General features: G+C 43.9%; 1 protein-coding gene across 10 annotated transcripts in view; it reads right to left on the reverse strand.

Moving 5' to 3' along the window:
* The window catches only part of KDM2B (lysine demethylase 2B), a 218,450-nt gene that overhangs the window by 35,107 nt on the left and 166,991 nt on the right, over window positions 1-16,352 (reverse strand). For 8 of the 10 annotated variants that reach the window (XM_089775275.1, XM_075898615.2, XM_075898617.2 and 5 more), the window contains one exon: window positions 1,616-1,876. The exons of the other annotated variants lie outside the window; for them this stretch is intronic. In XM_089775275.1, the coding sequence (XP_089631401.1) occupies window positions 1,616-1,876 (261 nt within the window). The remainder of the gene's footprint in view (window positions 1-1,615; window positions 1,877-16,352) is intronic. 10 annotated transcript variants of the gene reach the window in all.

Here is a 16,352-nt window from a genome sequence, read left to right on the forward strand (position 1 = left end):
GCCCTAGGCACCAGAGAATACTCTCCAGCAATCCCTCTGACACCACTGTGAAAATAGAAATTCAGAATAGGAACACTAGAATTCTATCTTAAGGGCAATCACAGCTTTCTCACCAGAGATACCTGGAAAGGCTATACAAACACACTTTTTCTAGCTTTCCAGAAGCTTGAAAAGCACAGGAGGTCCCCAAATTACAAATGGGTTATGCTCCAAAAATTTGTAAGTCAGTTGTTGGAAACTCAGAACATATTCTCCCATAAAAATAATGTTATGTGGTAGTTAGGTTCCCAGGTTAGTCCACAAAAGCCCATTTAACCCATTATGTAGCTGAAATACAGTAAAACTCCAATAGTCTGGCACGCAATTGTATGGCATTCCCAATAGTTGGGCATCAAAATGGCAAGTGCTCCTGATGGAACCAAGCTGGAACCTGGAACTTTCAGGTCAGCCGCTCTCACGTGGGTTACAACAGGGAGAGAAGGTGTTTGGCTCTGGGAAAGGGGAGGAAAGGGGGATTGGATTACGCATGGCGTCCCAGCCATCTGATTAAAAAGCCGGTCGGTCGCTCAGCGCATGTGCCCAGTGCCTGGAGGGAGACGCGTGGCTGTACCGTGGGGGAAGAGTGGGATTGGGTTACAGCAGGGAGGAGAGGTGTTTGGCTCCAGGGAAGGGAAGGGGAATTAGGTTACGCATAGCATCCCAGCCAGCTCATTGAAAAGCCGGCCACTTAGCGCATGTGCCCCAGCGCCTGGAGGGAGATGCGCAGCTGTACCGGTGGCTCCGGGGCCCAAGCATAAGGTTGGGAGGGAGGAAGGGGGATTAAATTGGGAGTATGCAGTACCCCCTGATACTCTGCCATTTCCAATAATCCAGCACCACCTAGGTCCCAAAGGTGCCAAATTATCGGAAGTCTACTGTACTGTATATCTGCAATGCAAAATAGTACAAAGAGTTTTTCATTTAACCTTGAATGCTAGTGCTTGAGGAAAGGCAGGTTTAATTAGAGGAAGATGAGGAGATAGGTAAAGATTCTGAAGGAGCCTCCTGGACATCCCCCATCTCTAGGGTTGTCAGATGGTTTAACCAAAAATACTGAACACCCCCCTTCCCCCCCCAAAAAAAACCAGGAAAAAACTCTGTTGAGAAAAAAAAAGGGGGAGACCAAAATTATTAAGGGGGGGAAAAAAGACCCCAGACAGCTAAATAAATAAATAAATAAATATAACAAATCAGCATGGCCCCTTTAAGAAGAGGCTGGTTTACCGGCAGCCATTTTGTTTTTCTGCCAGCCACAAGACCTCCCAGATAAGCTTGGGGGGTGGGGAAGGAGAAGAGAGCCCTGAAGACTGGGCCCGGTTGCTGAGTGTGTCATAGGGTTGCCAGGAGTATGGTATTTTTGCCTGCTGGCAGGGGGGGAAAAAATTAGAAATACCGGACATGTTCAGTACTTTCTGAATTTTTTTACAGGACAGGAGGCAAAAATACCAGACTGTCCGGGTCAATACTGGACACCTGGCAACCCTAGCTCCCTCCCACTCTCACGAGCTCTGTGCCAGCTCCTGTGGCCAGTCTTTCCTTCCCCCCCCTTCCCAGGATGCACCCAGCCTCTACTCACCAGGAGGCAGTGAGTAGTAGACTGCAGGCCAAGGGATTCCAGATAAGCAGAGGGCAACCATGCGGGTGGCTGGAGAGAAGTGGCGGTTTCCCCTTCAAAGTGCTGCTTCTCTCCAGTCGATGACTGTACCACTGCCCCGTGCTCCTCCAGAGTCCTCTGGGCAGGAGCTGGGCTGCTCACCACCACCTGTGCCTCTTGCCTGCTCCCCAAGACTGCAGGATGTTTGTAAGTTGGATGTTTGTATGTCGGTGAGAGCCTGTACTGAGAAATGTTTAACTTCATAAAGTTTTTGTGGAATTGCAACATATTCACTTATCCCCTTTTGGCATCTGGATCTAAAAAGCCAGCCATATGTTTCCGCATTCCAGGGAAAGTGACAGAGGCCAAATTCTCTTACTTATTTAAAAAGATCTATACCAAAAACTTCCACAGGATCATAAAAGTTAACTTATCTATCCACCCTCCCCATTTTCTTCTTGCATTACTGACCATGTTGTAGATCTAACAAAAAACTTTGCAAACTCCATTTGCTTGATTACTTTTGAGATTTCTCTACCTTCTGCATTTCTCTGCCATGTTGAAGGAGAATAGTTTCACTTTCTCTTCCTGCTGAACTAGCACAAGAGTTTAACTTTGGATAGCTAGTACCACAGGGGAAGGTTTGGTTAAAAACACCACTCAAAATCCCCACTCCTAAAAAATCCCACCCCAAAACTTTTAATTTGAACTTTTTTTAAAAGATGCATAAAAACATTTTAATTTGTGCTTGCAAACTTTCCCCTTTCTTTCTTAACACATCACCAAAATTAAAACCACACAGAGCCATATCTGATCTTCCTGTAAATTTGACTTAGCAAGCTCCCCTTGATCTAATTTTTAAAGTTACCTGTGATAAGTTGCCATTATTTTAACAAATGTTTCCTCTTTTTGCCTGTGAGAAAACTCTTTTGTCTCAGGGGTGTATGTGGGGATAAGAAAAGGAACTGGACATCTATCAACTTATTTTTCCATTCAAATAGACATATCATAACTGAGGAGGGAGAGAAGAACACCACTTGCCATAACACTTAAATTAAGCAAACTTAAGAAGGTTCATATTTTTCAAGAGAAAAACGTTAAGGTGTGGAATGAAAGCAAAGCAGCAAACAACATGTGCAATTTGAATTGAGGAGGGGCATTATCCCACCAGAAATCAAACCAAACACAGGTGTTTAAAAAACCATTTCAGGCATTTTAAAGACTAAATATTTGCCTTCTAGAAGTGTGTGTATGAACAGCAGAGATAATTAGCACCGACAGGGATGGATTAATAGAATCTAAATAAGGAATGAGTTCCTTACCTCAACAGAGGCACAATCTGCCTATACTCATCTCGATTTTCCCTTTAGTTTTGACACAATATTCTAGCACTTCTCAAAAGCAAAAGCCCAATCCCCCCTCCCCCCAGGCAATGTGCAAAATCCAAAGCACAGCACGGAGCCTTCAAGAGTGAGCAAATATAATAAAATATACATAACCAACCAATAAGGCTTTTATTTGTCAACAGTGGACAGAAAAAAAATCTGTTTTCTTCCCACCAGGCTTGACCACAACTAACTAATCTTTTTAAAAAGGCATTAAACACCATATACAAGTGTTAATTAAAACATAGTAAGTTGTAATTAAAAGCTATTTGTCTAGACTAAATATGCTCCCTGTAGCAGAGCAACGAAGATGACCCAGACTCCCAGGCCTGGGCCCCAACCACTGGCAGCTAGTTGGGGCAAATCTAACAAATGGGATTTATCGTGGTCAAAAACTGCAGCTGACAAAGCAGAAGGGGTGAGAGGACAGAGATCGAGTCTGAAGCCAGACAGAATTACACAACCTGGATCTCCGTAAAAGAAAAAAAAAGAGAAAACAAAACAAAAAAAAAAGAGAAAGAGATGCAAACTTTTGATCTTTCATATGTCACTAAACAACAGCACCAGCCCACCCACTTGATTACTTGAATTTCCTTTCTTATACAATGGATCAAAACCATTCTAGTTAGCGAGACTAGAGAAGCTTTGTGTCCTGTTTCTTGGGGCTGTAGCATGATAGTTTAAATACCTCACTAGCATGAAATTTAGCCTGTGGGCTGTTTTCCAAGAGAGAGGCTCAGATTCAAGCTGAAGAAGGACACTTCTATATGATTTGGGGATTTTTGTGTTTTATTTAGGGTGTGGCTAAAAAGCCAGACATTAAGTTCCAGCCCTAAGTTAACCAATAGACTCAGACGCTGCATCTTCAGATTAGCTCAAACTCGCTTTTGAACTGGCTTTAAGATAAGGGGTCCCTCAGCTCCCTCTCTCCAACCGCAATGCTCCATTCCATCCTTGACAAGAATATATTTGCATTCTATGCCTATTGATTTTGCAGTCCCCAAAAGGCAGCTCTTGCTCAGTGACAAGGCTATGGGAGGAAGGAATCAGAAATTAGACTCAAAAGATCTCACCCAGCTCATGAAGTCCATTGCAAAGGGCCAATCCAAATCTGTCCCAATGACTTCAATCCATTACCTTGTCTCCTGCTTCCAAATGTTTTCAAAGGAGGTTGGGCTCAAGCCTCTTCTGAGAGTGAGGTATCACTGACCCACTGGGTTTTTGTGGGGGAAGGAGCAGAGGATGCTGGAGAGTGACAATTCCTTAACTAATCTTCACAGTTAAACATTTTGATAAAGAAAAATCATACTCCATCTCAGCCTATGCCTAAAGGCCTTGCTAAGATTAACATCAATGCTCTACTAGCCTTGTGCAGAAGTCCAAAGGCTGTTAACTTACCATGTCCTCAAGAAAACAGTTTGTCCCTCCCAAACTGTATGTTAGCAGGATGTTCCCATGATTTTATCTTTTTTCTTTTTATGTCCTTGGTATGAAAAACGTGAACTCTGAGAGTCTGTCCTAGGGATGTTAAATGGCATTTAATCAGCTAATTGACTAGTTGATGGAATTTCCATTGACTAGTCGATTAGCTGATGGGGGGAGGACTGCAGAAACGGCACGGGGGTTAGCTCCTGGCCCAGGGAGTTAACCCCACTATAGCTCTGCCTTTAAATGTATTTAGAGCCGTCAGACTAAAACTAAAGGGCAGCCAGGGAGAGGGGGAGACAGACGGACTGGGCGCAAGCTGGGAATCTGCTGATTCCTGGCTTGTACCCGATTCCCCACTACGCCTCTGCCTCCCCTACCCCCCTCTCCCCCCGAGATGGTGCTGAGGGGGGAACTGGTGTTAAGCCATCTCCCCCTAGCACTGGCTCCTCTGATAGAGGCAGCAAGGGGAGGGAGGGAAGTGACTAGTCGAGTCACGAGTCAACTATCTGATAAGCATTTGCTTATCGGATAGTCGACTAGTTGCTTACATCCCTAGTCTGTCTAACTGCAATGAAAAGCCCACAGCTGGCTCATGTACACATACTCTGTCTTGCAGGCCTGGGTTAATGGGCCATTTAATTCTAGGGCAGATATTCAAGCTTGTGCTGGCACCCAGGCTCTAGGACCCTGTGAGGCTGGAGGGAAATAGAACCAGGATTCAGCCCTGAATGTCGACAATGCAATTAAATAGCTCTTTAGCTTGAGCCCATAAACCAAAGCCAGCTGCCACGGGCAACCATGGGTGTCTAACTGCAGTGTAGACATATCCTGATATACACACATGGTTTGGATATCAGAGGCATATTTGCACTGTAACAATCTAATATGTATCTAGGAATTTGCAAAGCTAAATTGAGCTTCATTCTCCTATCACTGTGACATAATATATCCCATTGTGCAGACCAGAAAACTGGCTGCACTGAAGGTATGTCTACATTGCTAAAACCCCATGGCAGCAAATCTCAGAACCTGAGTCCACAGGCACAGATTACAGTGCTAAAAATACCAGTGTAGTCATTCCTGTTCAGCTAGAACTCTAGCTCTGAAATCCAGTGAAAGAGGTGGGATTGTATGCACAGGTTCTGAGGCTCAATGCTGCGGGTGGGAGTTTTTTGGGAAATGTAGACATACTCTGAGAGATTCACAACTTCATTTTTTAAAGTTCTGAGCACCCACAAACCTCACTGAGGTCAATGAGAGCTACAAGTGCTCAGCACCTCTTAAAAATCAGGCTACCTGTGATTTAGATTAGGGATGTAATAGTACAGGCAGTCCCCGGGTTACATGGATCCAACTTACATCGGATCCCTACTTACAAATGGGGTGAGGCAACCCCACACTAGCTGCTTCCCCCCAGCAGACCAGAGAGACACGAAGCTAGTGCCCCCCCCCCAGCAGACCAGGGAGACGCGGAGCAGCTTTTCTCAGCAGACACCTCAGCTTGAGAATAAAGGACTGAGGGAAGTGAGATGTGGGAGAACAGAACTGAGCTCTGGAGAAATGTTTGTCTAGAGTTTCCCCTACAATATGTACCAGTTCCGACTTACATACAAATTCAACTTAAGAACAAACCTACAGTCCCTATCTTGTACGTAACCCAGGGACTGCCTGTATAGTCGATTAACTGATTTAACCTATAAGCTTTTGTTTATCAGTTAATGCTGTTGACTAGATGCATTTCCCTCCCCTCTTCCCGCCAGTAAATTTTATAGCAGGCTGGCCAGAAGCCCGGCTCAGTCCCAGCTTACGCTGGGTCCAGGACCTACCAATGCTGCTGCTCTGCATTTAAAGTGTGTTAGGAGCCAGGCGGGCAGGCAGCCTGGCTCAGTTCCAGCTCATGCTGGGTCCAGGAGCTCGGACCTGCCCCTGCACAGGGGCTGCTGCCACTCCATGCAGCTGTCTCTTTCAGGACGGGGTGACAGGCAGCTGCTCTGTGAGGGGAGCTGATTTTTAAACTGGCTCCCCTCATGAACCAGCTCCTGCCTGATACAGAGACAGCAGCGCAAAGTGGCCAGGGGCTCCTCAGGAGTCAGGCCAGACTACACTGGCTGCCGGCCTCACCCCCGGGGACTATAGAATAGTGAAGTAACCAATAAGAATTCATGAGGTTAATCGATTATTCAATTAACCAATAGTTAACATCCCTAACTTAGATCTCACAGCCATCTTGGGGAAAAGCTAGCAACAATTCTAACAGTGGTACTGCCAGCCATGTGATCTAGCTATTAGGCAAGACTACCTGAAGGAGATTCATTACCACTGAGTGCCAAACTGTCTGAGATATGCTTGACAATTTGGTGAGTTGGGAAACTTACTCGGAAGCCTGGTTACATTAACCCTGGTGCAATTTCAGCACATCTATCTTATAATAACTAAGAAGTAAAAAACACTTATATTTTGGACAACAAGATGTGGCTTAGCCTGTGGAGAACCTTTTACTTTTTTACTTTTGAGAGCAGGCCTCAGAGATGTAGCCACATTAGTCTGTATCTGCAAAAATGAGGAGTCCTGTGGCACTTTAAAGACTAACATTTTTATCTGGGCATAAACTTTCGTGGTTAAAAAACACTCTGCCAGATGCATGAAGTGGGAGGGCAGTACTGGTAATGGGGGCAGATAGAAGAAACGAACAAAAGAGAGAGAAAGCTTGTCAAATTTATTAGACCCAATTTTTCCTACTTCCCCAAAATTCAAAATATTTCCCTGCTGTTTGGTCTAATGAAAAATTAGAATAATTAGCAGCCCTACAACAAACCAGAACATGTTCTACTGACTCACATGAAAAAAAATGAAGAAAGAAACAGACTTTAGATTCATACTTCTATGGCTTTTTAGAGTCACTTAAAATGAAACACACCTTGCAGAAACAGTATTCAGAACTCATTAAGACTTTCTCTAATGTAACTACATATATTTTAAACTTGTGTGATTAGGGTTATGTAACTTGAAAAGTCAGCATCTTTCCAATGCCTGTTGTAAATCTGTAATTGGCTAAGAAATCGTGGCTAAAGATCCACTTTCCTAAGGCAGCGAAGATGCCAAAGAAATTATTCAAGTATTCCATAGCAAAGTGACACCTACAACACAAGAACTATAATGGCATAGATATGGTGCTATATCTTTGCCACTGTAGTGCTGCAGTGAAGATACTTCCTACAATCATGGAAGAAATATTTCTGTTGCTGCAAGAACTCCACCTCCTTGAGTGACTGTAGCTAGATTGATGGAAGCATTCTTCTGTTGACCTAGTATCTAACCACGGGTTATGCCAGCATTGCTACCAAACCCCTGAGTACTGTAGTAATGCCAATTTAACTTTTGAGTGAAAATTAGGTTTTATGTATAGCTAGCCATAAAAGCACCAGCCTGAACAAAACCAGGGCCATTATTAACAGCCTTAAAACTGTAGCTCCATTATATACACCCAACCCTGAGTTAGACAAACACAGCAAAATCAACAATACTTAAGCATTGAACACTTTCCCCTTTATTATTTAAAGCAGAAAACCTCGCATTAGACAGAAACTCTTGATTTGGTGAAGGGGGATGGAGGGAGGCATTGAAACAATTCTCAATAAGCTGACAATAATGAGGAAAACAGTTTAAGGCAGTCTATCAATATACAGGTGGGTCCTCCGTGGTCTGGCACCCTCAGGACCTGAGCGGTGCCAAACAACAGTTTTCCAGATATGGGGAGGTCCACTCTGCTCCCCTCCACAGGCCTGCTGCCCCCAGCACTGGTGGGGCTGTGCTTCCTGCACAGGGCCTGAGCTACGCTCCCCATTACACTAACTCCAGCTGGGGCTGTGCTCTTGCCACTGGCTCAGGTTGCACTCCGGGGTTCCAGTTTATGCTGGCCCGCCAACCCCACTGCCTCCAGATGGGTGGGTCTGCACTCACAGTTGTGCCAGCTCCGCTGCAGCTGGGGGTGTGTTTCAGGGTGGGGCTGCGCTCCTCACCCCCAGCCCCAGTGGGGACTGTGCTCCCCACCACACTGGGCCTGCTACAGCCAGGGGCTGTGCTCTGCACTACCAGCCCAGTCCCTGAACCTGGCCAGCCGGGGCTCTCTGATCCAGCAATATCTGTGGTCCTTCCGGAACACAAATGTTCCTGGACCACAGAGTCCTGGATTTTAGAGGTTCAGCCTGTATTATGTTTAACTCTTCTGGTCAAGTCAAAGCAATACAACCCTCCTAGAGTAGTAACAATTGTATCTATTATAAAAGTGCTTTCAACTGGTCTAGCTATTTCCATGAGAAGGTAGATCACTATGTAGTATAAAGATGTTTTATTCCTGTCAACATAATTGCACCGAGAATAGGGCTTTTACCGGTATATTTCAGTTAAAAAAAATCACCCACATACCCCCATAATAGTTATTCTGATAAAACTTAGTGTAGACCTAGCCTCTCAAAGCTTCATGGTGCATAATCTCTATTTTTAGGGGTTTAAAAAAAATAAGATTAAAAATGTTGACAGGCTTCAGATTTTATTGGAAGCAAAAATCCAAGGTGGATAATCAAGTTTAAAATTAAGCAATTAAGCTCCATTTTCAGTAGTGACTTTACCCTCAGACTGTATCTAGCATAGTGCCACTGACACTAATCAAAAATCAAGCAAACCAGTGGAGGTAGCCAAGTGGATGTGTAAGGACTGAGTTAAAAGGGGGAGGGGAAGGGGAAATTTTTAACACCTTGTCTAATTTAGCAGTGAATCAAGCATAAAAAATGGCCTGTAATATCTGTCCTCAGTACTCTTAATAAAGTTAGTCATCCAAGACATTTCTTGGACAACACTTCTCCACAAGCCAGTACAACCTCAGTATACAAACATTTACCACTACCAAACACTGATATTGCAGAAAATCCACATCTTTTGGGAAGAATATAAATACAGCAGTGCAAGGTAAAGTGTAAATGTTCATTTTTTAAAAAATTTAGCTTTGGTTCTTTTGGAGTGGTTAAACAAGAAACAAAATTATTAAGGATGAAACAGGCTACATTTTGATTCTACTTCTTATGGCAAAGTATGTCAAATAGTTGAATAATTATTTTTAAAATATATCTTAAAATGCAGAACACCTTAGATTATAAAAAAAGTTTATCTATTCTAACTGCATACATGTTAGAATAGATATTCAGCGCATATTTTTAATTACTTAGGCTGCTTTGCAAGAGAGTACAGTATGCAATCTAGAACATATGTTCTGGATTATTTTACAGATTATTTAATCAATTTAAAGTTTATTCACCTACTCTGAAAGAAAAAAACCTTCAGAAGAATAAACCTTCTAGGGACTAGAAAATGTTCTCTCATTAATACATCCTTTGTTTTATTTTATTCCACCTCTGGGAGTGGAGATGAGTATAAATCAAAGTAAGGTGAGGTAACTAGTTCAGCATCAAGCTTTCTATTGAAGTCACAGATCTTTGAGGAGTCTTATTAAAACAATTCTAGATATGATAAAAACTTAGGAAGGAGACCCCCTCCCCTTCTCATATACTGTAACTGTACTTGCCTATCAACACAGCATACTAGGTCCCATCTTACAAGGTGCTGAATATCATGTAGGAGTTGCTTAGCACACCTACTGAAATCAATACCAGTTGAGAATTCTCAATACCTTTTGAGATCCCGCAGACAAAAAAAAAATCTAGTCACAAACAGCAGAACAGCATAGCCCATAATCCCACCCAGCTCACTTTCCCTAGAATGCATGGGTATTTATGAAGCAGCTCAGATCAGCCATTCACCAAAAACAGCTTTAAATACAATTTTTACAGTGTGCACAAGGGTCCATTTTAATGCTCAGCAATGTGCTGATAGGGTATGGGAAAAGCTGTGTGTCAGAAAAAAACCTCTGCATCTGATTTTTAAAAACGCATTAAGTTCAAAGGCCTGCCCAAGCACGGAACGTGAGGTGCCCTAGATGTTTATCCTTCAACAGGAGCAGCTCCTACTCTTCTTTTCTTGGCAGTGCAGGGAAACGCTAGAGTGATACATTCATTGATCTCACATTGTTTCTTCCCCCTCCCCCAGCTCTCTAGTGAAAGCACATCACATAGTAACTCTGCATTCTCACAATCTCTCCCCACCAAGACCTCTCCTTCCTAGTGCAAACTTTGCCTTAGATCCCCCCTCCCGTCTACACCCTCCAAATCCTAACCTGATCCTGTTCCGATTCATAATCTTCCTCGTCTGCACTCACAGACATGGCCATTTCTCATGGTGGGCCCAGGCTGAAACAATCTGACATGGCTGGAGCAGGGCTGCTGCTGCTGCTGCTGCTAGTAGCAAAGCTTCGCTCTCGCATACACACACGCGCGGGAGGGGGAGGGGGCGAGAGGAAGAGACTCATGCATATTCATAAAGCCCATCCAGGAAGGGGCCGGCTTTAGCTGACTGACCAATTGCCATCCAGCAGCTATTTGGTTACACAAAGGAGGCCTGCCAGTGGTTGTGATGACATAGATAAAGGAGGGAGGGGATAAGGAGCGTATGGTAAGAACAGGTTTCTCTTTCTGATATTCTCTCTATTCACTCAACCTCACTGCTCGAGCTAACACAGCTGGGGTTGCTGCCTACTTCAGTTACTTCCTGAGGAGGGATTTTTTTCTGTTAATTAAACTAATAGATGCACATTTAGTGCGAAGGGGCTGATGTTTTTGGATTAATGTAAACTGAAGTTGGGATAAGGGCGGAGGAGTCTTTTTGCAAACGATTATTTTTAGAAAAGGAAATACCTACAATGCACAGCAGAAGGTAGCTGTTAAGGATAGTGCAAAGGACTATTTAGAGCCCGGAGTTAAAATGCAAAGGGCTGGGTTTGTGTAGTTGAAACATTCTGATGCAGGTGGAGGAAGCAGCTAAAACTGCAATCAAACAACATATCCCTTCCCAGTCAGGGAACACTATTAAAATGTTCTGCTGCAATTAGAGGGAAAGATAGCAAACAAATGTTTATTTTACACCATATCAGTATTCAGCACAACATTCTTTGCAGCTTGGCATAAGCTGACACAGTAAAAGAAGGTATTCTGTTCATTACAGTTTCCATCTTGTTTCAGATCACCTTTTCAAGGGGCACAAAAAACTTTACATATAACAGTCAAGTTTTAAAATAAGAGCTAAGTACAGTTTCCAGGATTGTCTCTGTATCTTACTCTCCCTGCCACTTTTTTGTGTTGTATTATTCACATTCCTATTTTTAGAATGTTAAATATTTATACTACAAAAGTATAGAAAGCCCCAACCATGATTAGTGCCTAAGAGTGCTAGTAGCATTTTAATGAAGATATGATTCTTGCCTTGAGGTTCCTATCCCACAAAGACTTTATGTACTTAAACAGATTCACTGAGAATGAGCAGTCCATTGAAATTAATGGGCCTAACTCACAGGGTGAAATCCTGGTCCCAGTGAAGAGAGTGGAAATTTTGCAATTGACTTCCATGGGAACAGGATTTCACTCAGAGTATAAAGTTAAGCTTATGCTTAAATCTGCAGAATTGGGCCCTTAGAAGACTCATATAACAGGGACTCTTTATAAGGGAAAAGAACGTCAATGCCTTTGGTTGCAGTTTGTGTATAGCCTATGTAAACAAATGACAGAGAGGTGTGTGTTTTTCCTTTCTGTTCAGCAGTTATAAATAATCTCAGCTGTTACCTGTTACAAAATTAAGTAAAATATTTGTCAGTGTAATTTTAAGTCAATTATGTCCCTGCAAGAGGAAAAAGAGATGACGTAAAATAAAACAAGGAGCAATTTTTACTAACAAAATGGTGTGATGGTATGTATATATTTAGTGCTGAAACATCTAATAACTTCCTCTGAACCTCATAAGAAATACAATCCAGAAGGCCAAATTCAAAGTGCTAGGTGGAACTCTAAATGGAGACTCTTGGATATTAAAAAACATTGTTTAGATAGCAACACCAGATCAGAAGCCTACACTCTGCAATCAGTTGTATTTGTGGATTAAAGGTGCTGCTAATATCAGAAAAGTAATTATACAAAAATGATTTATTTTTACTCTGTGTACCTTAAAATGCTATCTGATCCTTCACTTAACTTCTGTTGGTATTACTCAGCAGATTTCAAATAGGGGTTCTGCCTCCTTAAATGGCCAAAATAAGATGTCACAACAGATTGAGCAGATCTTCAGAATATAATCAGAGTGACTCTATTTGGCTCAAAAAACAACAAACAGTATAGTAGCACTTTAAAGATTAACAAACTATGTAGATGGCATCATGAGCTTTTGTGGGCACAAGAAGTGGGTTGTGCCCACCAAACCTCATGATATCATTTACATGTTGTTAGTCTTTAAAGTGCTACCAGACTATTGGTTGGTTTTTTAAGTTTTTTCCCATTACAGACTAAGGGTACGGCTACACTGGTTTTTTTCCCCAAAGAAGGTATTCAAATTGTGCTCGTATTTGCATATCTTCTTCTGGGTTTTTTTCCGGAAGAGGATTTTCTGATATTTAGCCCATCTACATGGGGCCAAATGTGGGGAAAAAAACCCTCTTTCGAAAGCCTTTGTACACCTCATTTTATAAGGAATAAGGAGGGGGCTTCCGAAAGAGGTTTTTTTTTTTTCTTCCCCTGACATTTGGCCCTGTGTAGAAAGGACAAATATTGGAAAATCCTTTTCTGGAAAAAAAAGGGGGGGGGGAGATATGCAAATGTGAGCACAATTTACATACCTTCTTCAGAAACCCCACTCCCACCCCCACAGTGTAGCCGTAGCCTATCTGGCTCCTCAGGGTTGACTCCCCCTGGCCCTGGGATTCAGATACACCTACAAGCAGGGCCAGATTAAGACATAGGCACAACAGACAGGTGTCTTGGATTTCAGAATCATGGTATGACATCAGAATTTAAATTTACATGAAAAAAAAATTGTTTCTAACCTTCAGATGCAAAGAAAAGCTTGAAAAATGAAGCCAGTGTAACCACTTCAAATGATGTGTGAGCTCCAAATGAGAGAGGAATAGCAGCCACTAGAGTCAGGAAGGATGATGTCCTGTCCCACACCCAATGCAACAAGGGCAGATCAGGCTTATACTGTTCTGTGGAAGTGCATGGACTAGATAGGGAGAGAGGGGTTTGGATGCCAAGTTGGGTCTGTAAGACTGGCTCTTACTGAGTAAAGTTTAGATGCCCATCCTCTGTTATTCCCGTGAGTGTTCTGACTCCATGAGCCATATTAGGAGGGAAATAAATTGCAGTATCTCCAAAGAATCACCACAGGGGACACCAAAAGAAAATGTTACTGTTTGCAGATTGTGCAAATCATAATATAAATCATTTACCTCTTTACATTAGAAATGAAAGTTAACACTGCTGGCCCTGAATTATTTTAACTGGGACATCTGAGTTAACAGCCCATTAAGAAGAATGGTGCATTTCACACCTCTCAGAGCTTTTGTTTCAGGCTCTGCAAACTGAGGCAGGCATCCCTGCATCAGTTGTACAGGCTGTGCCTCCCTAACCTGGGACTCTCAGGTCTGGTAATATCCTGGTTCTTGGACCAGAAAGCGCTGGTGCTGAGAGTACAGTGGGAGCCCCAACCAAGTTAGAAGCCTGGTGGCACGGGAATTGGTGGCTGGGAGCCCTGTGGCAGGGGTCCAATGACTGGAAGCCTTGCCAAGGTTTGAGTCCAATGGCAGGGAGGGTAGCAATTAGGAGCCCTGACAAGAACTGGGGGCGAGGGTAGCTGGGGACCCTGTGGGGGGTGCTGGCAGGACAGGACCTCCATCTAGCAAAGGGGCTGGTGCTAGTGACAGCATGGCCAGTGTTTGCAGCCTGGCTGGGGCTGGACTCAGCAGCAGACTGGCCAGGTCTGGATCTGGCTGCAGCGAGGCCAGCATCCACCACTCCGCTGGGGCTTGCAGCGCACCACTCCGCTGGGGCAGATGGTAGGCAGGTCAGGAGATGGACATAAGGAGCAGGGCCATTGTTTAGCAAACCCAGCCAAAACTGGCAGCCCAGCCAGGCCGGTAGCTGGGCTGGCCAGAAGTAGAGCCAGCAGCCGGGAGCAGGAGAAGACAAGGGGGAGTCAGTGGCAGGGTCCCTCCTTTGGTCCAGCAAATTCCTTCGTTTGGGATTGTCAGGCCCCAAGGTTGCTGGATCAAGGATGACTAACCTGTACTTAATTCACTTTTTCAAGGCATTCTTCCCAACTATACAAGCTAAAGACATAATAACTAACAAAATGGTGCTTCTGGAAAATGAGACGTGTGCTTCAAAAATGATCTGGCCCATTTCAATCCATGCTGCCCAGCCATCATAACCAGGGCTCGCCGAACTGCAGCGAGCCACACTCGTCAGCTGCGCGGTCCGGCCATCTGCACATGCGCAGATCGTTCTGCGCATGCACAGATCGCCCAAACCCGGCTCTTCCGGGTTATAATCTACTTGCCACGGGCGAGTAGATTGTATTATTTGTCAAGCCTGGATCACAATTATGGGGAGAGGATTCTTGTCAGTCTTGTACATAACTGACAAAACTGATAGATGAGGTTTAATGACAGAATCTGTATTTTTAATGAAGGTGTATGTGCTTGAAAAAAAAATACAGGTTGATTCTTAGATCCCAGATGAATTTGCAAGTCTTGCAGTTAGAAAAAATATGCTGTTAGGTTTTAATTTATAGATGGAGCAAAGGTGATCTCAAATCACTGAAATAAACAAAATGCACTCCATCATTTTACAGCCTATTTCTAATTATAACTGTGCCCCAAATATCTCACTTTTGTGGAATGGGCCATTAAAAGAAACCTTTGACAAACATAGAAACAGCTCGACCCAGTGAATCTCTTCTGGCTTAGTGATTTCTTCTTTTCATTCTACCAATGACTTGTCTACATGAGATAGTTTTGCCATTTTGACTATGCTGATATAGTTATAATGACAACACCCCTTCCTTGGACAAGTCCAGAAGAGATTCACTCTCTACTGTGGATTAAGGAAGTCCAACCCCTCTGGCCCTACCAAACATGCTCAGTGTGCTAGCTCAGCATAAAAGGAAGCAGCTCTGGTCATGGGGTAGGGGATTCTGGAAGTGCCTGCTGAGAACTAGCCACATATCCTCCTGTGTTTCAGTGAGTGTGGAAGGGGTTAACCCCACACTGTGTGTGGAGCAGTTCTGCTCCTGTGGCTGCTGTATGGAACATGCTTGAAGTGCTGGGTCGGCATAAAATGAAGCAGCTTAGTCTGTGAGGGGAGGGAGCTAGAGAGGAAGGACTTATGGTAGAAATTCCTGCTGAGAACAGGCCACAGACCCTCTCCAGAGGAGCTGAAGGCCCAAAGGCACAGATCAAGCTTCTACACTGACGGAGTACTAGGGAGAAAGCTGCACTGAGGAATCTAGAGATCTTTGGACTAATGTGCCACAGGTGACAGTACAAAGCAGCTCAGGGTGGGTGAGAAAGTAGTACCTCTGACCTAGGTGAGCTCAGCATGTTTCAGTGGGAGTCCCTGCTGAGCCAGTGGCAGCTACCAGGGCCCTGGTTCAGGGTCCTCCTCTTCCTGAGCCACCAGATGTTCACTGGAGGTCCATATTGATTCTGGCTACTGGGCCACATGCCCTGTAGTGATGGGTGGCTGTACTAGAGGTGTTAGAAATCGTGTACAATTCTTAGCAGTTACATGATTACTTAGTACTTCCTGCCGGGCTGAGTCAGCAGCCAGTGTGCTCCCAGCCCTAAACGTGGGGAATCCCCTACCACCATGTGCTGTTGCCTCTGTACCAGAGGTAGCAGTGCAGGGAGGCAGCAGGCCCTGTCTGCGTGGGGCATGAGCTTCTCATGGCAGAGGCTTCTCTGTGGGATGCCAGAGCAG

The sequence above is a fragment of the Pelodiscus sinensis genome, chromosome Z, assembly GCF_052426305.1.
Source record: "Pelodiscus sinensis isolate ZL-2025 chromosome Z, ASM5242630v1, whole genome shotgun sequence".
Lineage (NCBI taxonomy): Eukaryota > Metazoa > Chordata > Testudines > Trionychidae > Pelodiscus > Pelodiscus sinensis.